At 52.6% G+C, this 24221-nt stretch overlaps 8 protein-coding genes across 8 annotated transcripts; 3 read left to right on the plus strand and 5 right to left on the minus strand.

Moving 5' to 3' along the window:
• Positions 1–448: 448 nt before the first annotated feature.
• Positions 449–1732, plus strand: J4E92_005784 (uncharacterized protein; the record flags this gene model as incomplete). Its single annotated transcript, XM_051497162.1, has 1 exon — positions 449–1732. One exon carries the CDS (start codon positions 449–451, stop codon positions 1730–1732), a length of 1284 nt encoding a protein of 427 aa, XP_051352822.1.
• Positions 1733–1929: 197 nt separating this feature from the next.
• Positions 1930–2533, minus strand: J4E92_005785 (uncharacterized protein; the record flags this gene model as incomplete). The annotated part of the gene is made up of 2 exons (XM_051497163.1): positions 1930–2234; positions 2284–2533. 2 exons carry the CDS (start codon positions 2531–2533, stop codon positions 1930–1932), a joined length of 555 nt encoding a protein of 184 aa, XP_051352823.1.
• Positions 2534–2981: 448 nt separating this feature from the next.
• Positions 2982–5362, plus strand: J4E92_005786 (uncharacterized protein; the record flags this gene model as incomplete). Its single annotated transcript, XM_051497164.1, has 4 exons — positions 2982–3020; positions 3182–3366; positions 3414–4283; positions 4333–5362. 4 exons carry the CDS (start codon positions 2982–2984, stop codon positions 5360–5362), a joined length of 2124 nt encoding a protein of 707 aa, XP_051352824.1.
• Positions 5363–5686: 324 nt separating this feature from the next.
• J4E92_005787 (uncharacterized protein) lies at positions 5687–6638 on the minus strand (the record flags this gene model as incomplete). Its single annotated transcript, XM_051497165.1, has 2 exons — positions 5687–5883; positions 5942–6638. 2 exons carry the CDS (start codon positions 6636–6638, stop codon positions 5687–5689), a joined length of 894 nt encoding a protein of 297 aa, XP_051352825.1.
• A 1148-nt stretch (positions 6639–7786) lies between these two features.
• J4E92_005788 (uncharacterized protein) lies at positions 7787–12900 on the minus strand (the record flags this gene model as incomplete). The annotated part of the gene is made up of 6 exons (XM_051497166.1): positions 7787–8209; positions 8258–11442; positions 11761–11927; positions 11974–12335; positions 12394–12798; positions 12841–12900. 6 exons carry the CDS (start codon positions 12898–12900, stop codon positions 7787–7789), a joined length of 4602 nt encoding a protein of 1533 aa, XP_051352826.1.
• Positions 12901–13529: 629 nt separating this feature from the next.
• On the minus strand, positions 13530–14996 carry J4E92_005789 (uncharacterized protein; the record flags this gene model as incomplete). Its single annotated transcript, XM_051497167.1, has 1 exon — positions 13530–14996. One exon carries the CDS (start codon positions 14994–14996, stop codon positions 13530–13532), a length of 1467 nt encoding a protein of 488 aa, XP_051352827.1.
• An 867-nt stretch (positions 14997–15863) lies between these two features.
• Positions 15864–17536, plus strand: J4E92_005790 (uncharacterized protein; the record flags this gene model as incomplete). Its single annotated transcript, XM_051497168.1, has 2 exons — positions 15864–16049; positions 16112–17536. 2 exons carry the CDS (start codon positions 15864–15866, stop codon positions 17534–17536), a joined length of 1611 nt encoding a protein of 536 aa, XP_051352828.1.
• A 5151-nt stretch (positions 17537–22687) lies between these two features.
• On the minus strand, positions 22688–23256 carry J4E92_005791 (uncharacterized protein; the record flags this gene model as incomplete). Its single annotated transcript, XM_051497169.1, has 2 exons — positions 22688–23023; positions 23128–23256. The coding sequence occupies 2 exons, from the start codon at positions 23254–23256 to the stop codon at positions 22688–22690; spliced, it is 465 nt and encodes a 154-aa protein (XP_051352829.1).
• Positions 23257–24221: the final 965 nt, after the last annotated feature.

Genomic DNA, 24221 nt, shown 5'->3' on the forward strand with positions numbered 1-24221 from the left:
TACATATGCTATGTGCACCTATCCATGCTCGTCGGAAAGCACTGACGGTATTCTTTATTATCATCGTTTGTCCAGCGAAAGAGTCGGTCAGACAATTCCCTGGCAGTACACAATGAGCGGCACATTAACGCGAGATTTTGGATGTAGACATTCGCAGACGACATGCCCTTCTTGGCTGTCAATAGTGCACGCAGTATCTCACTGAGGTCTATCTTGATACGCTGTTTCCCACCTGATATGACGTTGTTAGCGCGTTGAGCACCTTCACACGCGTAGTGCCAGTGATGACTTCCCTCCGGGGCTGTCGTATGCTGGACTGGTGCACACCCATGCGCACAGTCACCGTGATTTCCCATTTGGGCATTCCTCTCACTCAACTCCGCAACCAGCTCTGCGACCGACTTTGCAACCATCTCTTCTACCACATCTCTATCTTCATTTCGCAAACATGGACTCCTCCGCTCCGTCGTTCGACCAGGTATCCGCTGTAAAACGTCTCCCTGGCGCCGTCCCCAGGCCCCCATCTGATTCCTTCCGCGTGGTCAAGACCCTCTCAGCGCCGAAATCTTCCGCAGGAGTGTACCTCTGCCTACCACGCGAGCTTCCCCCTCCATTCGAGCCGTCAAATAAGATTGACCCGGATATTTCCGATGACACTATCGAGAACCACGACGCTTGGAAGACCTTGTCTGGATTTGCGCGCCTCCAACAGCAACTGCCGTTGCTCACATACAAGAACCTGGCCGACTGTTTGTACAAGAGCATGAAGGAAAACTGCACATCTGCGCTGTCGGAACAACATCTGAGAATGCTGCCTCAGCTGGTGGTAGTCAAGACAAGGAAAGACACGGACGTGCTTCGCAACGAGGCAATCCAGTTCGAGGAGCACCGTAAGAGGGACAAAGCTTCGCTATTCATCGGCTCATATGTCCTACGCGCTGAGTACGCCGACTCGTCACCCACCTCGTACACCTGTCTCCGACCCATTTTCGGTCCCACGCTGGCGCAGTTCGGCGAAGCGAATATTAAGAATGATCATGGCGGCATTCCCAGCTGGTTCGTTGCGCATATCATTTTGGGCCTGATCGATGCTGTATGGTTCCTACACGAGGAGGGTTTGGTACACGGGAAGATTGAGGCATCGAACATCATGCTCAACCTGTACCCTACGGTGCATCACCATCGGTACCGCGGCTATCCAGACATCCTGCTCATAGACTTCTCAGCCACCGGTCCAAGTAATGAAGACGCCATAAAAAAGGATGAGAGTGATATGCTCAAGGTCATAGAGCAAACCATCACCAAATGGAGCGATGTCGCCCCCTTCCTGGACAACGATGACGTCGGAGACCCTCTCATCGCTCTATTAGCTGCCGTGGAGATGACCCTCAGTGGACATTACGATGGGTACCACAGTATCTCCGACCTCCATGACGGAGCTGAGGACTTGCGACACGAAGGTCCACATCTCATACCAAAAGCCTTGATGAAATTGCTGCATGCGGACCTTGCGACGGCTGCTGAACTCGACCGCGCCGTACAAGAGCCAGCTGTGATTGAGGTAGCAGCCGACAATCAAGCGTTTGGAGAACTTTCGGAGGACGATTCTGTGACCGTGGGTGGAAGCGACTATGGGGGTGTGAATCCTGAAACCACGGGCGACAAGACGAGGATCATTGAAGACGGAGACGTGAAGTTTGGCGAGGACGAAGAATGGGCGCGTAGTGGCTGAGGCAATCTGAACACCACTCGCTGGTGGAGAACGAGCAAGAGAAGGACTTGAAGAAATAACATGAGACGGATACTGAGAAAAGGATCAGAGATGACGAGAATGGAACGGAGGAAATCAGAGCGATGGCCTTGTATAAAGCCTTGGCGACTATTCCGTCACAGTAATCATAATATACGTATCTCCAATCAGGACTGCGTTTACAACCACTCCTTCGGTACTGCCCTTTCAGACCATATCCTCTCGCTTTCCCATGCCAGCCAATCTGATTTTGTTGTCGGTAAGAGTCCCATGCCATTCACCTTCCATATACCCAACGCCAACATCAGCATGTTGCATGCAATGTAGACAAGCTTCACACCGAGTAGTCGTCCAGAAGTGCCGGGAGTCTCAAAGGGAGCGAAGGTGCGTTGAAGACCTAGTACAGCGAGAACGGGAGTTTTGAAGAGCGTGAAGACCATGAAGACGGAGAAGATTTGCAGAGTGTTGCCTGTCATGTACATTCCTGATATTGTTAGTCGTCTGCTCGTAGAGTCTCCTGTCAGATGACATACCAAAAGCGTTCATGGGCAACTGCTTTGCGGGCGCGATGGCGACCTCCCACGCCTTCTTCATCTTGAGCGTATCCATCTCTTCCGGGGTCGGGGGCTGCCTCTGCGTCTTCGATGCCTGAGAACGCTCCTTCTTGGTGAGAGATGCCGTGTAGCCCGGTGGGTCTGAGAGCGAGGCGTTCTTCGGCTTGGATGCGGGCGTCGAGTTGAGGTCGAGCACCCACTGCGGGGGCGGTGGAGGCGATTTCGACATGATGGAGCGTCTTTGCGATGGCGAAGTATCGGTTAGCAGAGGCTGAGATGTTGTTGCAGTGGCCAGGGTCCAGGGTCTCACGATGTTGCAACTTCGCTCGTGGTGTTGCGGAGCGGGCCTCTGGAGAGCTCCACATATGGCGGCCTTGGCGGATGCACGTCCCCTCCTCCGTGTTGACCGCTGGCAGGCTTCCTAAAAGTTACGGTTCCCAAACATCACAATTCATTTCTGTCGTTACGCCTCTCCAGCCCTCTTCCACGTTCCTCCGATATGCGCGACACGATACGAAGCCGATAGACCAGCGAATCAGCCATCGAACCCCGCACGCTTCCTCGAGACGGCAAGGGAGGGGCGCTAAGTCGCGAGGGAGGTTATCTTGATTGTGCTACGGCAGGCACATGCATTGGGAGGACAGCCCAGCTGGCATACGCGACATCATTAGCCCAACATGAGCCAGGGCGGCCAAGATGCGAAGCTCTTTGCGAGGGTACGTCTGTCTCGTCATTCGTGCCACCCACGTCTCCGACCTGTGCAATTGCATGTTCTCCTATTCAGCCTGTCTGTCTGCTATGAGCATGCACTGCCATGATGATGTTTCTACCCTACACCTTTGACAACGCGCGCTTACAAAACCTCCGCACTCCCCAGGGCAAAGTTGCGGAACTCCGTGTCGAACTCAACAATGGCAACAAGAAGGACAAGAACTTCTCCCAGAAGAAGACGGCCCTCAAGAAGATTGTCGCCAACATGACCATGAGCAACAACGACATGGTCGCGCTTTTCATGGACATCGTGGGCTGCATGCACATACCGAGTTTGGAGATCAAGAAGATGTGCGTAGTGAGGATCACCTGAAGAAGGGCTATGCTGACGCGGGCAGGTGTTTCCTGTATCTCGTCAACTATGCCAGGATAAAACCTGACATTGCGCTCAAAGCGCTGCCCATCATTCAGGAAGACATGCACGACAACAACCCCTTAGTTCGAGCGCTCGCCCTACGGACCATGTCCTACGTTCACGTCCGAGAATTCGTCGAGGCAACCGTGCCGCACCTGAAGAACCTCCTCAAAGACTCCGATCCATACGTTCGAAAGACGGCAGCTTTCTGCGTAGCGAAGCTTTATGACCATGACCGACACTTGGTGGAACAATCAGATCTGATCGACAGGCTGAATGGCATGCTACGAGATGAGAACCCCACAGTAGTGTCGAGCGCTTTGGCAGGACTCATGGACATCTGGGAGCGAAGTGAGAACATCAAGCTCACGATCGACTATGCGAGCGCATCCAAGATTGTACAAATCTTGCCAGACTGCTCAGAATGGGGTCAGACGTACATCCTAGAGGCTATGATGAACTACGTCCCTCAGGACACGAGCGAAGCTGCGCTCCTCGCTGAGCGCATATCGCCACGCCTTTCCCACTCGAATTCTGCCGTCGTTCTTACCTGCATTCGCGTTATCCTCTACCTAATGAACTACATCAGCGATCAGAAAGTCGTCACTTCGTTGTGCAACAAGCTGTCACCGCCGCTCGTCACACTCCTCTCCAAAGGGCCCGAGATCCAGTACCTAGCACTACGCAATGCGCTCTTGATCCTGCAGCGCAGACCGGAAGTATTGCGGAACGATATCCGTGTCTTCTTCTGCAAATACAACGACCCTATCTACGTCAAGGTTACGAAACTTGAGCTAATCTTCATGCTGGCGACGGAGAGAAACATCAAGGAAGTGTTGACAGAGCTTTCTGAGTAAGTTTTCACAAGCCAGTCTACATACGGATAACTAACTCTACGACAGATACGCTACTGAGATCGACGTCGACTTTGTGCGCAAGTCCGTGCGCGCCATTGGCAAACTTGCCATAAAAATCGCGCCAGCTGCACAGCTGTGCATCAGCACCCTCCTCTCGCTCGTCAGCACGAAGGTCTCATACATCGTACAAGAGGCGACCGTCGTCATCCGCAACATCTTCCGAAAATACCCCAACCAATACGAATCGATTATCTCAACATTATGTGAGAACCTCGACTCACTCGACGAACCAGAAGCGAAGGCCGCTATGATCTGGGTTATTGGGCAATACGCAGACCGAATTGAAGACTCGGACGTCTTGTTAGAAGACTTCTTGGACACCTTCCAAGAAGAGACCCATGAGGTGCAATTGGCGCTGCTTACCGCCACCGTCAAGTTGTTCATCCAAAGACCTACTCGTGGTTCTAATCTAGTACCCAAGGTACTGAAGTGGGCAACCGAAGAAACAGACAACCCAGATCTCCGCGATCGAGGGTACATGTACTGGCGTCTACTCTCTTCCGCACCCGAAGAAGCGAAAAAGGTCGTCATGGGCGAGAAGCCTCCCATCACCGCCGAAGAATCCGAGAAGCTCGACCCTGGTACCCTGGAAGAAATGTGTCTGAACGTCGGCACATTGGCTACGGTGTACCTCAAGCCAGTTAACCAAGTCTTCCGCAGCGCTCGCCCACGTAAACTGCAAGACTCGCCTGCCCTACAAAAGCATGAACTCCCGACTGTGAAAGCAGCGCAGCAGGCTCGAGACCGCTCCGCCGCCGAACGCTCGCGACTCGACACCACTACTAACGGTAATGGATCACTTTCGCCGACGAATGGCAATGGCATGGCGAATGCTGTCAGCGATGCAGACATGTATTTTGCTAGTGTAGGAAGGCAGAGTACGTTCGGTGGTAGTCCCATTGCGGATCAAGTTGGTGGCGGTGCTGGAGGTGGATGGGTGGTTAATCAGAACGAACCACAACACATGGTTTTGAGTCCTGGAGCGAACGACGGGAATCAGGATCTTTTACTTTAACGGGGGCAGTCAGTATTAGTAGATGCTTGTAGATAGTGTAATGATCACGGGGAGATGTACATCACACAAAGCTTGACGGAGGTGAGACTTTCATGCTACTTCAATGGTAGCAGACGCTTTTAACTATATGAGCCAACGGTATCCTAGGCCCTTGTTGCCTATACGTCTCGAAGGTTAAACCAATATGGTGTGTGCCATGTGTACATATCCTCAAACTTGAACCTCGAAAATCATATCCTAATAGTCGCCCAATCAGATCATCATCTCCTTATCTGCAAGCAGTACAGCCTGCAAATAGATCCATGAGGACGTTTCGACAACCGTCTAGTCATCAGCCAACAGAGGTGCCCTCTCTCGGTCCTCGCTAACGATCTGACCACGGGGGAAGGGATCGCGTCCGAGCAGACCAGGCATGCCAACAGCAAGCGAGAGGAGGAAGAGTAGACCGCCGATTGAGAAAGCGAAGATCCACTGGAGTTGGAGGAGATGAGGGCGAGTCAGGAACTGTCCGACACCAGTTGCTAGAAGCCAAGTTAGCCAAATCGCTTTCGCATGGTAGAGAGAGGAGGTCAAACTTACAGAAAGCCAGCACACTCAACGCAAAGCCCATGGTGTAATCCTTGTACGCAACCAAGAAGAACATGCCATACCCAAGCCACCCCCAAATAAACACATTCGCCACGATCCTGGCGGCAAAGTGATTCGAATGAACCGCAATAGCACCAACCCAGTACAACGCAACAAAGTTCCACGCAAGCGGTCCACTCACAGTACCCACATGGATGGTCCTCGGGGCAGCAGAGTGGCGGAAATAGGCCAAGCTGAGATTACCAAAGTTGAGGACCAGCAAGAAGAGGGCAAGCCAGAAGTGCGAGCGGGTGAAGAGGTGAACAAAGCCAAAGAGAAGAAGGTTGTTGGCGATGAAGTGCGAACCGAGGTTTGCAGCTGCAGTCACGTATGTCTCGTCGCTCATGTACAGGGCGTATGCGTAGCCGCCCTGCAGGATGAAGATGATGAGCACGTAGATGGAGGTGAAGATGCTGGACTGCGCGAACGGGGTTTGCGGGTTGTTGTGCCAGAACTTGTGCGAGTGGGGCCCTGAAGGCGCGGCGAAGGTGGTGTAGATGGCGGAGATGACGAGGAGCAGCCACGAGATCGTGGTCGTGATCTTGTAGAGGAGGATGCTCTGGTCAGAGTGCGAGGTGCGTTTTGCGAAGGGGTTGAGCGTGCTGCTGCTGCCGCCGTTGGAGTCGTTGGCGGGGGCGGCGTCGGCCATGGTTGTGAGGTTTATTTGGGGTGTGGATGGGGGAACTTTTGGTGTAGATGTCGGTGGTGTTGTCGGTGGGAGGGGGGCAAAAGGGTAGAAGAGGAAGAAGAGAAACAAGTAGCACAAGCTGAACAAACGAAGAGTAGAGTGGAAGGTTCGATGGTCAATCGGGTACTTGCACCTTAGCCCACGCCTTCGCCCTAATCAAGTACCGGGACCCAGCAAACAAACCACGTCCAAGCGTCCTGTCAAAAGGGTGCACAGGCAGGAGCGAAGAAGAAGCGTATCAACCTTTCCATCGGATCAGCCACCATAAGTACAGTACTCGCCCCCCATCTTCCAGCTGCCCCCATCCCCGTGTACGTTTCATCCTCCTACACACACTCCTCCCAGGCAACCAACTAGCCATCGCAATCAAGGTCGCGACCCAGAAGTACGTCACGCCCCGTAAGCTAAGACCCTTGGACGTGCATGATGCGCATGTCGCGCTTTGGCTGCCCCGCACCGAAACCTTGTCCCATGATACGGAATGCACGCTAATCATTGGTTCCCGCGCCTGCCCACACCGATGTTGACATGCTACACCATGTACTTGGGCGGCCGCCTGCGGGGGCTGCAGTTACACCAGCGCTGAGTACGGGATTCGGACGGGCGCTTAGGCAGGGTTTCTTACCCTGGGGGTTGTGGCAATCTTGGGAGGGGTGTATTGGTACTTTGGGTGGTGTTGGAACTATGATCCCGCGGGGTTGGTTCAGCTCTGATACATCGAAAGCTGTTTAGACGATGCAGGGAGCCATTGAACACAATTGAAAGACAAGTGTAGTATGAGAAACTTCGCATTAAATCCTTCGCATACTCGCCTCCGGGGGTATCTATCTTCTACATGCGCATATTCTAGGTAGAGCTACAATCGACGATCTGCCCCACAGAAATTCTACAAAGACAACTCCAAATAGTCACGGCTCACGCGCCGATTCGCTAAAGTGAAATCAACTCCACCAATGAACACCAAGCTGGGAAACGTCAGGTATAGTCTGCCTTGCGTAAGCCGGCAATAACCACTGATTAACGCAACCGCGATATCGCATCGCGGTACGCGTGATCAAAGAAAGAAAGCAGAACAAAATCGAGTGGAGGGCCTGTAGTGCTGAAGTACTCTAACGAGCTGGCGTGTCGGGTATGTCCCAGATATCCCTTCCATTTTCATCTTTCTTCAATTCGGCACCGGCACCCTCCGCCCTCGAGTGCGCGTTCATGGCTCCGTTCGAGTTTGATGCGAATGGTATCGCACCGTTTGATGTGAAAACAGGCAGATCAGCCCTCTTGCTTGGCGGTGACATGAGTGGAACTCCAGGCATGCTTGTATCCTCAGCATGTGTATTGGCAACCCACTGCAAAGTTGCCGAGGCCTGAGGATCCGATGCGTCATGCGGAGTTACGAACTCTGAGTTTCCGCCAAAATTCTGCGCAGTGTAGTTGACAAACTCTGATAGATTCGACGGGGGTGGAGGAGGAGGCGTATCGGCGCGGGAAGGTGGTGAAACATCCTTGAGCGGCTCTGTTACAGTGACGAAAGATGGCTGCGAAGTTAGCATATGTCTTACATGCATTTCGTAGTTGGAACTTACCATGGGAAGCTGTTCACGGATTTGCTCGGGTGTTATAGCCATGTCATGCAACTCAGTGGGTGGTTGCACAATTCCGCCAGAGATTCGACGATCGATTGGAGGTTGTTCCATGGAAGCTTGCATTTCCTGCTGTGGCAAGACAGTAGACGAATCCATCTGTACCGGCTGAGGCTGCTCGAGCGGCGCAGCAGCAGCTACCTGCATCTGCGGGGCCTCGGGAACTGGGGACGCAGGTTTGGAAGTCTTTGCTGGACGACCTGGACCCCTTTTTGCGGTTGTCGCGGGTTTGGTCGCAGGCTTTGTCGGAGGAGCGCGAGCAGCTGGTGGCTTTCGGGTAGTGGTTCTTTTCGGTGCTTCGGCAGCCTTCAACTTCTCAGCCTTCTCCCTCTCCCGTGCATCATATTCCTCTTTTGAGGGCATCTTCAACGTAACCCGCTTTAGGCCTGAAGTAAGTGCGTCCATGCCATCATTCTCCTTGTCTTTTGGGGCACTGGGCTTGACAGATTGGGTCGAAGGCATTCTCGCAACGGCTGGACGTGGAGGCGCACGAGCTGCTGCAGCTGCCGTCGTTGTTGAGCCTCGTGCCTTCTTTATCGCAACTCCGTTAGCTGGAGCTGCAGAAGGCGCAACACTTCTCCGGCTTGCTGCTACACTTGGCGCACGACTAACACCCCTGTTGTCGCCCATGGAAGAGACGCTCGAAGCAATACTCATGCGACGAGAAGCAGAGCTTGCTGGAGCTGGAGCTTCTGAGCTGGCTGGTGCAAAGTCGGCTATGGTCTGCCGCCTACTCGCCCGTGATTCTACACGAGATGTCTTTTCGTCGTCCGAACCAGGCTCAGCGTAGGAGGGAGCGGCTTTACGACCACGCAGTTGTCGCCCTGATGTATCTGTGCGGGCTGGGGCCGCAGCAGACGCAGCAGGCTTCTCCTTTTTGGCTTTGACCTCGGCCAAATCCTCTGGTCGGTGGCTACGAGTTTGGCGATCCGATGGTACCAGCAAAGTACGCAGAGCATGGGCGGCAGTAGCCCAGTCAACCTCCGGTGGTGGCGGGGTGGGCGCTCTCAATGGATTTGAGGCGTACTTGGCGGAAAGGCTACGATTGATCTTGGTTGGATCCACGACTTTGGCCACGTAGGACTGGGTGGGCGAAGAAAAATGGGCCAGACGGTCAGTGCGTGTCGTCTTCGAGACATGTACGGGCGGGGGCGGAACGAGGCCATCCAATTCAGATAAACGATCTGTATGCCACCATTGAGGATCGTAGCTGAGGGGCGTGAGCTGCGCTTCGACAGACTGCATGGGAACGTCTTCATCCTGTATGCTGATTCCACTAAGTCTGTTGCGCATAGAGTGTGAGAGGCCCGTTGATGGTTCTGAGGCCTTCAAGACTTGGCCATCCACGAGGCCGCTCAAATGACTGAATACACCACTAGTGAGCGCTCGATCGCTGTACCCGCCCTCCAAGACTGAGATGACACGCCCTTCCACAGATGTGCCCTCTTCTTCAGCCAACCGGACTACGTCACGAGTGAAACGAGCGTAGAATTCAGTAGGTACGTTGACGCTATGGCGTTGCATTCCAGCAGTCTCCCACTCACTTGCATCAAATCCAGCGGACAGGAAGATGGCTGCCTTTGGGGCAGGCTGGTTTGGCGTGGACCGTAAGCGGTTGGTGTGGTGTTTGAGATATTGACGCGTCTTCTCAAGTAATACCAAATACTTTTCCTCGTAAATTTCCCAGAATTGCTCAGGTGTTTTCCATGATTGCAGATGGACGTTCCAGATGGACTGACCATGAGCGTTGTCGATACAGAGACTAGCCGCCTGGACTTTGTCATCGTCGCCGTCCTCACATGGGTATGAGTTGATGTCGTGTAAGCTGAAGTAGCCGATCGAGGTCTTCTTCCAGTTGGGAGTGTTCTTAGGCATGTTCTGGACCTTCTTGTTACGCGCCCATGTTATAGCCTGCGAGCCGTCTCCGTGGTGCAGATCAAAGTCAATGATGGCCGCATGAGTTAGTCCGTATGTCATGATAGCGTGTTCAATGCCAACGTGAACGTTATTCAGCCAGCAGAAACCCGAGGGAAAGTCGTCAGAGCAGTGGTGACCGGGCGGACGGATGCAGACGAAAGCTCTAGAAGGACCACCGCCTAGACTTGTTCCCTGGAAGACAGCGTCCACAGCGTCCAAGACACCTCCCAGAGCACCCTGGAAAGCGTTGAGCGATTCGGGACAGAGATAAAGGTCACCGGCGTGCAGTTGCTGTTTGGGCGCTTGTCCTTGGACTGCAGGAGTGTCCCTGGCCAGCTCCTTCCCAGTCGATGCAAGCTTCCGTTCAGCATTGTCGCAGAGTGTCTTGAGTTCGCCCATCCACTTTGTTCCGTGTACGTTTGTGACGACCTGCGAAGTGATGTCGACGGCCCGCGAAGTCTTGCGAATTTTGAAAGGTACACGTTCGGGTGGGTTGTGGTGTGGATGTGGCGGGTTGTCTCCCTCAGCATGGCGCTCGCCGAGCCGTACGTAAGCCGCAGATATTCCCAAGACACTCGCCAGTATTCTCTCGGGTCGCTCCATGATCAAGCTGAGGTGGCTCTTGGATGTCTTGGGCCGTGAGAAGCGATGGCCATAGCATTGGTCGTGTACGATAACGACGGTTCCTGCATTGACTGCGCCTGCCATGCCCTCGTGTCGGGCCAGCTCCTTCTTGAAGTACTCCTCGGCGACATCACATGCGCGCAGAGGTGGCTTCTCTTCTACATGTGTGGGGCCCAGCGGGCTCTTGGGCATGGGTGCCTGCATATTGGGATTGAACGACGACCGGCGGGAAGCGGAACTTCGGGGAGTGCCCGGTCGAGGAGGATCGCCGCGGAGTGAAGAGGTCGAGGTCTTCCTGCCCAGGGTGGGCGTAGAGGAGCGGAAACTGGCTACACTGGGACTGCGCTGGATGGCATTGGCTTTGAAATTGGGCGTCGAGGGCGTCCGGCGCAGGTCAGCGGAACTTCGGGGCGAGTTCAAGGCGGGGGACTGCGGTAGCGGGGTGTTGGAGGCCGAGTGCAGGGACAGGCGTTTGAGCGGGTGTGAAAGGAGGTTCGCGTCGCTGTTTGTTTGTCGCGCCCCGCGTGGAGTGCCAGGCCTCGCGGCGGCGGGGCTTGACCGCGGATGGTTCGACATCTTGGCGCTCTCTGCCTGCGGTGCAGGACGTCGCCCGTCGTATGTGCGGGCGTACGGTGTCCCGTATCGTGTGTCTTGGGGTGAAAGAAGAAAGGCGCGCTATGACGGAGCCATAACGCGTGCAGGCCACCTGCGTCCAAGCAGGGTCCCGCCCCTAAGCGAGCCCCTAGGGCAGCAACGGTCAGTAGGGCTGTCTCTTCACATGTGCTATCATTACGTGAGATCTAGCCATTAGACGCGAACCTCATCGATTAACTGTCTAGCATCTACCATTTTCTAGCATACATCCTTCGTCGTGTATCAACCCGAGCTCTGCTGCATGATCCAACTCACACCTTCCTTCAGATCCACCAATGCCTTCTTCGCAGCGCTGTGCATGGGAAAGAAGTCGGGTGCGCCATGTGGCAACCCAGTGTAAACCTTCATCTTGGTCGGTGTGCCGGCGTCTTGGAGGAGACTTTCGTACACGAGTGCCTCATCACGAAGTGGATCAGTCCTACGTCCGTCAGCACTGTTCAGCATCTACGACATATCGCACCCACCCCATGACCTGCAGATACGTAGCGGGTTGGCCTTTATGGGTCTTCCAGATCAACGGACTCATCAACGGTGACATAGGATCTGGTTTGTAGTTGCCATAGAACCATTCAATGGCTTGTCGGCTCAGTACCAGGCCGTCTTTGTGGTCCTCCCAGCTGGATATGTGTGGCTTGTACTCTTCTGGCATGGCTTCGCGATGACACAACGGGGCAGACAGGAGGACAACACCAGTCACCTTCGAAGACAAGTTGTCGTCCACAGCTTGATGAGCTGCTACAGCTGCCAGGTTACCTCCAGCTGACGTTCCTCCCACGATGAAGCCTTTGGATAGGTCGGCGCCCAACGAAGCTGCGTTTTCGGCACACTGAAGATGTATAAATCAGTCTCTTGGAACTAGAAGAAATGGCCGTGCATGCACTTACCCATTTGACTGCATCGATAGCATCATGCGCCGCAGTAGGGAAGACATGTTCAGGTCCATACCTGTAACCAACGCTTACCACCGTGCAGCCCAACTCTTTTAACAATACTTCCGCCATGCCCTCGCCATACTCCGGCATCCCAAAACTCCATCCTCCGCCGTGGAAGTACACATACAATGGCCCCGCCTCTTTGCCCTCTGGATGGTACACCAGCGAACGCATCGATGCGCCATCGCGCGTGGGGATCTGAATTTCGGATTTGTGGTACACGGTCCAGTCTGGGAAAGTCACAATACCAGCTGCGATCAGCTGAGCGATTTGCTCATTGAAAGACTGACGCAATTCGACAGCCGATGAGTAGTCTTCGAAAGACTTGCTCGGTGGTAGATTGGGTAGCAGCTTACTCTGTTAGCAAAGTGCATAGATGGGCTTGCTGATGGTTCGCACGGCTTCCAACTCGGCGTCCATCTTGCTGTACTCCTTCCATGTTGACGAGTCGATCGGCATTTTTAAATTGGGTTCGGAGACAATTTGCACTCGAAGGTAAGATCAGAGACTTGTTTTGAGAAGTTGAAGAAGAGCTGTGGACGGGCGCGGGGTTTGTACAATACACAGCTTACGCCTTGCATTAGGTAGGCACGCCTAATGCGAGAGCCAAGCAGGCAGCCTCGTACACTCTTTTGACAACTGCACCTACGCAGTCCAATCAACGCGAGTAAGCAAGCCTAGCCGTCATTCTATGAGTATACAAACGCCAAGAGTTACTTCCCGTTGGTCCCCAATCTGCATTGCTTCGGCCGTAAGCTGCGGGGCGTCCCTTCCTCTGCCTTCCCTCGTACAAGCTGACTCTCTGACATGACCTGGACCCGCTCCCGCATGTATGCAAGCCCCTCTCTACTCAAACCAGGTCATGTTGTAGTCAAATCCCCCATGAACCTCGTGCAAGGGAAAGCCGAACAGATGCGCTGCAGTCTACACTGATGCTGAACCCTAAGCTGACAAAGTCCTTGAGGTATTGCAGACTTCCAGGAGGTAGTCGTCCAATTGCTTCCTCATATGGAGTAAATACGTAGTCGCTGAGTGACCACGGCCATACCATTGTGTCATCGGATGTATAGTTATCCATGACAAAGTGTCTAGAAGCTCTGCGCGGGAGGTTGCCGACCGATTTGAGGGCTTGTTGAACGCTTTCGTTTCAGCGGTGCATCATCATTATGCTTGTCGGTGCCTTCATCTTGTTCAACACTAGCGGAGGGATGAATTGCTGGGATATCATTCGCTTCGTCGGCATCGCTCTCAGGCTCGGTATCGCCGCCGGTATGCTCGTCCGTGGCGATTCCAGTTTCTGCCATAGAGAATGAAAGTCCAGTATGTGCCTGGCCGGTCTCTTCCACTGGCATTTGAGGAGGATCTGAGACGGTGCCTTTGGCATTTTCATCAACTTGTGGAGATCCATCTTCAGATTGTTGGTTTGCCGCTGCACTCTGGATCTCCTCTTCGAAAGTATTCACCACTTTAGCATACTCTCTGGCCAATATTTTGCGCAGCTGTGGAAAGATCCCGCGTAGCTTTATGCACTCGTCCGTTGTCGCAATACGGGTTGAGGCAATATATCGAAGTGTACAGTCAGTAGTGAGCTGTCTAGGGTGTATCTCCTCCTCATTCGCTATCTTCTGACGAAGCTCTACCAGTCGATCGTACAACGCTTTCGAATCAGTATCAAGTTCCGTCGCCACCTCATCATCTTCCTCCATCGAAAAGAACCAACTAGCTTGTCGACTTGAGCCATGCGGGTGGATGGACTGCAAGTAAATTGGCTTGGGCTCAGGAAAAGCACCCGAAGTGTATTCTTTGTAAGCCCTAGTTTCTTCTACCCGTGCTGGTAGGGGCGGACAAGGCTGCATGTTCAGTCGTAACGCATTCAGCCGATGGTAGATCATAAGACCTGCATATGCATCTGCAACGGCGTACTGTATAAGCTCTTGGTTTGTTTCAAGCGGCGCCAGCCAATCTTTGTGCATGTGCTCAGTTTTCTTCAACGTGTATCCCGGGAAGTACTTCTCGACCAGACCTCTGAGACCTCCCGGATAATAGGAAGAATTAAAGTTTGGCCTGCCCGGATTGACCAACACTTGGAAATAGCTCAGCTCGATCGCGCCCTTCGGTTGTAGTTGGAAGTACTTGTTGAGTCGGTAGAAATCTCCCATGATAGATTGGCCGGTCTTCAGTACAGTGGGGCTCTCGATGAGCGTGCGCAACGACGGCGCAATGAGCTGATCGGCTGCATCTCCGTCATGGCGTCCGATGTGAAACAAGGCTATTTTGCTCTCGCTCGCAACCTGGATGAGCGCAACTCTTCCCTTGAGAACTTCTGTCTCTGGCCAAACCCATTCCATGTCAAAGCCCACAACAGCCTCATCGAGAAAGTCGCGCGCCAATTGTTCGGATTTGGTCAAGTTGTCGCTGTAAAGAACCTCAGGGGGTAGATCTTGCGGACCCTGGAAACAATCGTGGCTGAACAGTACCCGCGAGCCATTGGGCTTTGGCTTCAGACGGAAGGAGCGAGGCCATGGGGGGTCCACGGCGCCGGCCATTGCCGCCATGACTTAGTCGATTATGGTAACAAGAGCTTCGCAAAAAGCATAGGTAGCGAGACGGTAAACTTCAAAAGGCGATAAGAAAGCGAAGGCGAGCAGTGGGGCTGCCGTTGCTAGTTCAAGCTTAGTGTTGACCCACGCCTCACTCCGCTTTCCTGGTCCGGCCTTCGGAGCCGCTCCCCTCATCAGCCCAGGAACAACGACCTCTTCGCCCTCATCCTCAAGACGCAATGTGAACCCGCGAATCTCTCGTAAGCGAGGATACTGTTACAGCTATTGAAATATATGCAACCCACTTATTGCATGAAGCTCACCGATCGGACATTTCTGCGCATGCAACGACGGCTACGTTTTTCCGCTGCGTCGAGACGCCATGAGAACTAACAACAGCTGAACAAATGTCTACTGACGCGAATTATTGTGTAGATGCAGCAAGTGTTTAAGCTTCCACGAGACGTTATAGGCGATCTGAGTTGCAGTTCACAATCGTGGCGGGCGCACGCGTACTTGGGGAGACGGCTAAGGCCCAATTGAGGATAGCCCCAGATCCCCATCGTGCTGGTCTTGGAAACTACTCATGTAGTGGCCGCCACAACCTAGGTACCATCGTACATTACTCGACTGGCATCTCGACTAAATCTTGACCAGCTACGAACTTTCTATCTAGACAAGCCATGGTGTTGCTAGGAAGGTCCCCACCCTGCCTCACAGCTCGCCACTGCCCGGGATCACGCCCGGCAGCACCAGACTGGCGGGCTCATGCGCTCTTTAGTCGTGGCAAAGGAATCCAGGATGTTATAAGAAAGTGCCCCCGAGTCGTGCTGTGGGGTTGTTGTTTGTCGCACCCGTTTCTTAGGCACTTAACATCCAGCCATGATGCGATTTAGTCAATTTGTTCTCTTGGGCTTCTTCCCAAGCGTACTACTTGCGCAACAGACATTCGAGTCACCCGACTTTGATATTACTGCTGCATTATTGGACAATGGTGTAAACGTCTCCGATATTCCTAACCCAGCCGACCTATCCAAGCGAACCAGCTCAGGCTCATGTGCGGTTGCTGTAAGTCTCACCTGCCTTCACGCGTTATCTCTTTCCAGGTATGGTACTAACCACGACTTTAGTGTAGCTCTCTTAAACGCATCTTTGGTGATGCGAAGGTCGAGACTCAACAAGAGACAGGCTACGGCGTAGCTGTGAACTACTTCTGGTCACAGCAACAGCGCGAAGCACAACCGTATTGCGTCTTTAAACCCGAGGAAGCACGCGATGTGTCTACTCTCGTTCTGCTGTCGCGTCTGACTCAATGCCCTTTTGCAGTACGAAGTGGAGGACATGCAGCATTCACTGGAGCATCGAGCAATGATGGTGGCATCACTGTCATCTTCGAGCGCATGAAGGATATCACCCTGTCGAAAGACAAGAAGGTTGCTGCGATTGGACCCGGTAGCCTCTGGTACGACATCTATTCGACTCTTGCTGAGGACAACCTTGCGGTGATAGGTGGCCGCGTCTCCGCCATCGGTGTCGGAGGTCTCACAACAGGAGGCGGCATCTCGTTCTTTTCTAACGAATACGGCTGGGCATGTGACAACGTTGCGTCTTTCGAGGTCGTTACCGCGTCGGGTCGCATCGTACAAGCAAGCCAGAAGTCGTACCCAGACCTGTACTGGGCATTGAGAGGTGGCGGCAACAATGTCGGCATCGTCACAACCTTCAATCTCGAAACTTTCGCTCACGGCCCGTTAATGCTTGGTGGACAGAGAAGGTTCTTTGAGGAAAGCTTCCCTGCTGCCATCGATGCCTTCGTGAACTTGGGGTCGAACAAAAAGGCTGATCCAAAAGCTGCTCAGTTCTTGGCCATCTTCCTAGATGCCGCTTCGAACACAAAGATCGCCGTCGCCGAGCTGGAGTATTCTGATCCGGTTCTTGACGCTCCAGTCTTCGATGAGTACCGCGCAGTCCCTGCCTTCCAGGACACCTTACAATTGAATACACTGGCCAACTTCACGCAAATGCTGAACGACAGTAACCCCAAAGGCTATCGAGACTCATTCTGGACTGCTTCATCCAAACTAGACTACGGGATGGTAGAGTTCATGTTCGACGCCACCTTCGAAGAGTTTGAGAAGATCCGAGATGTGGCCGGTATCCTACCCGCAAACACCTTCCAGGCCATCACCGTCGCACAACTCACGCAGATGCAGAAGAAGGGCGGGAACGCACTAGGCCTTGTGCCTTCCGACGGCCCGATACTCCTCATAAACTTGAGTAGCCGCTGGGACAAACAGGAGGACGATGAGCGCGTGTTGAAGGCGAACGCCAACATCGTCAGGAAAATGGAGGCCGAGGCGAAGCGCAGGGATATGGTCAACGACTACATCTACATGAACTACGCTAGCCAGTTCCAGAATGTCGTTGAGAGCTATGGGGAAAGTGCGGATAAGCTGAGGAAAATCGCGCGCAAGTATGACCCTACTGAAGTTTTCCAGAAGCTGCAGCCGGGTTACTTCAAGCTCCAGGGGCCGCCGAATAAGAATTGGCCATGATGGTCACGTTCATAAGACGACATATCTTTCCACGACTACATGAATCAAGCGTATCATCATGTTGGTGCAACATTGACGAGCACTCTTAGCCTCTCCATGCGCTGGGCGGGACGTGATTGATTGCGCCCCAATTTCCAGATCTACTACGGCCCCATACCAAAGGAATGGATTGCACATTTACCCAGATCTGATAACCTAGATGTCTACGTTGCGTTGAGACTTTGCCAAATATCGTAATGTATAATAATGTAGTCTGCAGCGCCTCTGTCCATTTTATTCCTTTGTATCAGGTGACATCATCAAGGCTGGCTCTAGCCTAATTCGTCGGCCTCCTAATCCACGGGCGCGTCCCTACTACTTCAAGCCCGCCGTAATGCTTCACTCAACTGGCGCATGTACATGCGCCTTACACCCTCTTATGATTACGACAGTGGACAGGATTGGGCATCCTCGGGCTAATACATGAGTGGCTTACTGCGCACCGCGTCATGCCCTCAGGTGGGCAAGGCAGCCACATTCAGCCCCCATCCTTCGTGCTGTCAGCCGTGGCGGGCTACTTGAGCGTCGCGCTTTCATCAACCATCCTCCTAGTAGCTTACAAACATCGCGCAACGGCGAATACCGACTCCTAAATGGCACTTGACGGTCTGGAAGCGAAGTTTGAAGAGTGCGTATTGGGAGAACTCGACGAACCCTGCGATAGCGCAAATATCACATCACCTTATGGCGAGCGACTTCTTCAGCCTGATGAGATCCGACTACTCACCATCGTTCGCGAGACGAATACTTTGCGGCTGACCGTTACCCCGCACAAGTTTCAAGATGATCTCGAATACGACGCAGTCTCATATGTCTGGGGAGCAGCAGAAGCTTCTATCAACGTCCCTTGCAACGGAGGAAAACTTACAGTTACTCCTACTGTTTACGAGATGCTTCAGCACCTATATCCTTATCGCTCGTATTGGCTGGACTCTATATGCATCAATCAGCAAGACTCTGAAGAAAAGGAGGTACAGATACCATTGATGCATCGAATCTACTCGCTCGCTTCGATCGTTGTCATATGGATGGGCCTTCCCACGGCGCAGAGTGAGCAGTTCATGCTCGGGTTTTCCATAGCATTGCAAATGGGAAGGGGGTGGAATTCGATGCTCGATCAGGGTCTTCAACCCTTGGTTCTGAGACCAGATTTGTTCCGCCCAGATGAGCCATTCTGGCTTGGTATGACACAAGTTTGCAAGCACGAGTGGTTCAAACGTCTGTGGACCTTTCAAGAGGCAGTTCTTGCAAGACAGCCGATCATACTGCTAGGACCTCTTTGGTTAAAATTCGAAGAGTTTCTTGATTTCATCTGTGAAGGGTGGTTTAGAAACGAGGCATATATGCACTACTGGTCGCGGCTTCTCGAGATGTTTAGGGGCTTAGGGAGATCTGCGAACCGGTTCCTAACCTTGAGAAGATACCGCAAGGATGTTTTATCGAACGGAGCGGTATCGGTCAAACAAATACCCTACCTTCTCTATGCGCTACGCGACCGACATGTAAGGGAGCCAGTGGATCGAGCCTGGGCAGTCACTGGAATGTTGAGCTATCATCTCAGATCGAGGTTGGAGCCAGAAGTTGATTACAGCGATAACGCTCGTGTTGACTTCTGGGGAACGCACATACGGTTTGCGAGAACGATCATAGTCGCAGAGCAATCGCTGTGTCTACTGACAATACCGCCCACAATTGAGGGAAGGCCGCAATCATCTCCGTCTTGGTGCCCAGCTCTGGAGGGTGTTCCAGCGTGTGCGCTCTTGATAAGAAGTGTTTGGGCCGGTCCTGTAAGCGAACAAGACTATCAACAACTTCTACAGGAGGTTGTAGAAGAAGAGGTTCAAGAGCAGCAATCTAGTGGCCCGAGACAGCTGGAGATCTCATCTGTATCCCGCAATTTTATCTCGTTTGGGAAGGAGACTGATTCCCTGCACACTTGCGGTCATATTTTGGACACAATATCAGAGGTCGTGGATAACCAAGAGCTGCGGGGGTGTTACGAATATTCACTGGGCGTAGATATGCCAGCGCGCAGGATGAGCAATCCTGTCCATGCGGCACATGTGGATGTCTGTACCCGTAGCCTCCAACTGGCTTGTCGAACGGCCCATGGCGCAGAAGACGTTACCGACAGAGTACCGTCGGAGTATCTGATGGCTCTACTGATGGATACGAGGGTCTCCAGAGAAGCAGCGATTGCTTACAAGGACGGATGGAATACATTCAGAGACGGAGATCTCGTTTATTTGGGAGAAGTTCCAGCTGAGCGGCAATTGCGGGCGAGTCTCTGGGCTGCTAGATTGCATGGTATAGCTGGTCATTCTTTCTTCAGTACTCCCCGGGGCCGCTTCGGTATCGCCACGCCAGGATGCAAGCCCGGTGACAAGGTCTGCATGTTCTACGGCGAAAAACCCCTTCATATACTACGGTGGTCAGAGACCGAGCACGAAACCGGAGCACTCCATGGAGAAGGTCCTGCTGAGTTCTGCGGCGTCGCATTTGTTCCTCATCTTATGGAGATACATGAGCAAGAAGCAGCCCGACTTGGACCGGACGAGATCTTTGTCATTGGGTAGCAGATCTCGTAAGCGGCTGGAGGCGCGATTGTCAATAACATTACAATGCAGTCTAATATAACGATGTATATAGGACACCCTACAATCCGAAGTTTATCCCTATAGACTACAACCATGTGTCGCGAGCGATTTCCTACTCACATCTACACCCTAGAGCTATGCACTACACTCTGTCTCGTCCTGGGTTAATTTGAAATTTGTCTATGTAGAATACATATTGAATCCCCCATGATGCACCATACTTACATACTACGCCTTGGAGATATACACGCAACTTTGTCTCGTCCTGCCTCAACGTAGAGAATAGCGAATACCTCCTAGATACTACATAACTAGGTGTACGCTAGATAAAAAGACGATGTTGGCATCAACAGAACCTCAAATCCATAACTTTTCTAGTTAACTATGCTTGAAGCTGAACAGAAGTTGCGGGCCAAGCTCTAAGGCAACACAGAATTCTAGTAGTGTGTAGCCGTGTGTGGAAGCTTTGTGTGTGGATTACAATCACGTTCCGAGACAGTCTTTCACTATGTTCTTAGATAAGCTGTTGCCTTATCCCAAACTGTATCAATCCACCTCCTTCTTTCTTAAAGGGTGCCTCGGTTAACCATGAGCAAACATTCAGACCATTCAGATACATCAGACTACGAAAAAATAAAAGTCCAACGGGCCTCCCAAGCCTTCCAAAAGTACCCCCTATCTCGTTTGTTCGGATAATGGCCCTGGTACCCCCCTATACAGCCTACCAAGGCGTCGGCGTGCCCATAACCTTCGTTGTCGGCCCCACGACCAACTCAACACGCTTTGACGTACACCACTCGCTCCTCTCAAAAGTCTCGCCTTTATTCACTATGCCCAACGGCCTGCCCCGCATCATACTAAGCGACATCTTGCTCCCAAACGCCGAACCTGATACCTTCCGAATCCTCTTCAAATGGCTTTACGAGCGCCAACCCCCTAACTACACAACGGACACGAAATTGTTAGACTTGATGAAACTGTGGGTAAGATATGTTCATGTACGAACGGTGTGTGAGATCTTCACTGACTTGTTACACCCATGTCTTAGCTATTGGCCGGCGAACTCGGAATCTGGAGGACTCAAAACACGGTGCTGAGATTGGGTATGGCGTTGATGCAACCGAAGTACTTCATTTGCCGTCTAGACACGGTCAGATGGGTGTATGAAAACACACCTGCTGGTTCACCGTTACGAAACTACATCACCGCGATTTTCTGCCAGCGCGGTCCGCCCATCACGCCCTCTATGTTCTCGCCCGAGAACGAGCAGCTTGGTATCTTTCGCGACGCGGTAGGATTCTTGCGGACACTAAATTTAGTTCGCGCAGGCAATCCGACGGGAACGGGCGGTTACAATCTCCATGCGCTATTTCCTATACATCATACGTGGTCGCCGGGCGAAGGCGAGCTCGCGCCAGTGCGGGTTCGTGGATGTTTGGTAACGGGAGGAGAGGAAGTAGAGTGGATCAAGATCGAATATCCGCTCCCTTCTTTCCTAGTATGGGGCGCGAAGTGGGAAGTGTTGCCGGACATGCACTTTGTGAGCCAAGACGGTGTTCGAGCGGCGGCACAAGATTTGTTGAAGCAGATTGAGTTTCCGGATAGATCGGGCGGACAAAATATTTAGTGGCTCAGTGCTGCAGAGAAGTATCTAAACCCGCAAACTCTGGACAATATCTCATGGATGTACGCCTGGTCTTTGGTCAGTAGACCATGTATTGTAGAGTTTTGGGGATAGAGTAGCACATCATCATCAGCACATCATCATCAGCACATCATCATCAGCACATCATCATCAGCACATCATCATCTTCTTGAACTTCAGAAACTTCAACCTCTCAAACAAATGACGGGGACACAAGATATCAAGCAAACATGCCAAGCGACTAGGATATGACGCACATGTCTATTGTAGTGTCGACGTCGTAGTGTACCAGCTTCCTTTCCCACTGCGAGAAAGAGACTGATCAAGTAACAGATACTATCAAGATATCCGTATGTACCACCATTTTTGTGTTAAACAGAGAAAGAAACACGTAACGTTTGAGTGATGATGAAGTAAAGCGCGTGGCCACAGGAGTCATGAGCAGCGCTTGCTATGAAATCAGGGGAAGGGTATTGCCAACAGCCAAGGAAATATGTATACAAACGCCAGTACCCCTTTAAACCCAGTTTTGTGGTGATACAACAGACATGGAATAACAATGAATGACCATGAAGACTCATGTAGCGATGCAATACCTAACGTGCAGGGTGCTGCCTTCGTTGGTGTCGCAGGAGGTTGTCCCTGCGAGAAAAGCCGTCGAGGTTACCACAGCCGGGATGTGGGCAGAGGTATTTGTCCGTTGCGAAAGAAGGGTCATTATGTTGTGGTAGATGTCTCCGCAAATCTTTCGGATAGTCGAAGCTCATGGGACATTTCGAGCACACGTGAGGCTTATCGGTCAAATGTTTCTTCTGATGGCGACTACAACGGTAAGCCGACAATCCAGTACGCTTGATCCAGTGGTAGGACTTACTTCAAATCACATTGACGGTTGAAAGTCTTACTGCAGCCGTCCTTGTCGCAATGGAAACCACCCGGGCGAGGTGGTTGTCGCTTCCGATTGCGTGGTGTCGCTAAGCGATCACCAGGGTTATAGGTATCTTCAACATGCGCTTGCACAGTGGCTGGCTGCACCATGGTCTCGTTCGCATCCATGACTTGGACGTGCTCTCTGAGCAAGGGCTGCCCCTCGTTGACAAAGTCGTATATCGGTGCTAGGTCTGGTTGCGTACGATCGAAGCCGAGCGGCGGCATGTGCAAGACACTGGGGTCTACGTAGAAAGGGCTCGCTGCGCCATATGGGTTCTGAATGAAACTGTTAGCATGCGCCATAGAGAAGGGACTCAGGATCCTACCATGTGCCCGTGAAAGCATTGGTACAAGGGCAGGCAGCAAAGCTGGCACAGCACGCCGTCGATGTCGGAGTAGGTTCCGTCCATGGGAGTGTCAGACACGATGAGGTCTGCAAACGGGTTTGACGCTTCCACCGGACCGGAGAGGACAGTAATAATTACTGTGAAGAGCAGCAGCGGGTACATGCTCCGGTGTGTATCTGGATGCCTAAGGACAGGAAGATGTGGGACCGAGAACGACGGAACTAGAGTGTGAGAACGTCAACAGTATGCAAGATCAGACTGTAACAAGGTTGGTACACTATGGTGAAGAGTAGCAACGCAGGTGAGAAAAAAGTAGAGAAGAGGGCGTAAGGTCAATCGCAGCAGATGCATGCTAAGGGCAGAGGACTGGGGAGGGAGGCCGGCTGCCTGAGGAGCCACAGGTCACGGGCAGGTGTGGCTATGTTGATGATGTAGGTGTCGAGCAGCATTCTGGCGGTTTCGCTGCGTCTTTCGCGGCGATTTGGTCAGGTTGTGGGGTTAGCAGCGATGAAATTGCACTCTTGATGCGATGCGACGTGCAAATGTGGTTGTGACGAAGGGACGAGCGACGGCGCCGTGCAGCGATCAATCCGACGGGGTACCTGCGCCATACCATTTTGAGACTTGATGAGGGGTTGTGCCCGGCTCAACTCCCTACACTCGTGACTTTGGTACTGTGCAAATTATCGAAACGTTGTCGACCGCAAGATGTGTGACCATCTGTCGGTTTATCCAGAATTTAGCGTTGTGAATCAATAGCAACAGACACCTCGAGCTGAGGTTTACCGCAGGACCTTCCGTCTGGTTCCGTCACGTGCACGTGCGTCATCGCGCGGGAACGCGCGAAACTCACAGCTCTTGCCCAATGTTTGTTCACCCGCATCTTCCACCTCCTTTCACGCATCGTTTCGTTTCTCCTAGCTTGGCAAGTGCTGGTGTCTTCTTGTTGGTCTTGTCGTTTAGTGGCTCTCATAGAGGCAGGCGGCAAGTGCGCCCTCGTAAATATGAAAGACGTTGAACATCATCACAAAATGGGATAACATCTCAAGAAGGTTCAGATGGATACCCTGAGGCTGAGGATGCGCACTCGATATATAACGGCGCGACACCTCCAGGTCAGCCCTCAG

Source organism: Alternaria infectoria (assembly GCF_024043175.1).
Source record: "Alternaria infectoria strain BMP 0036 chromosome Unknown scaffold_8, whole genome shotgun sequence".
Lineage (NCBI taxonomy): Eukaryota > Fungi > Ascomycota > Dothideomycetes > Pleosporales > Pleosporaceae > Alternaria > Alternaria infectoria.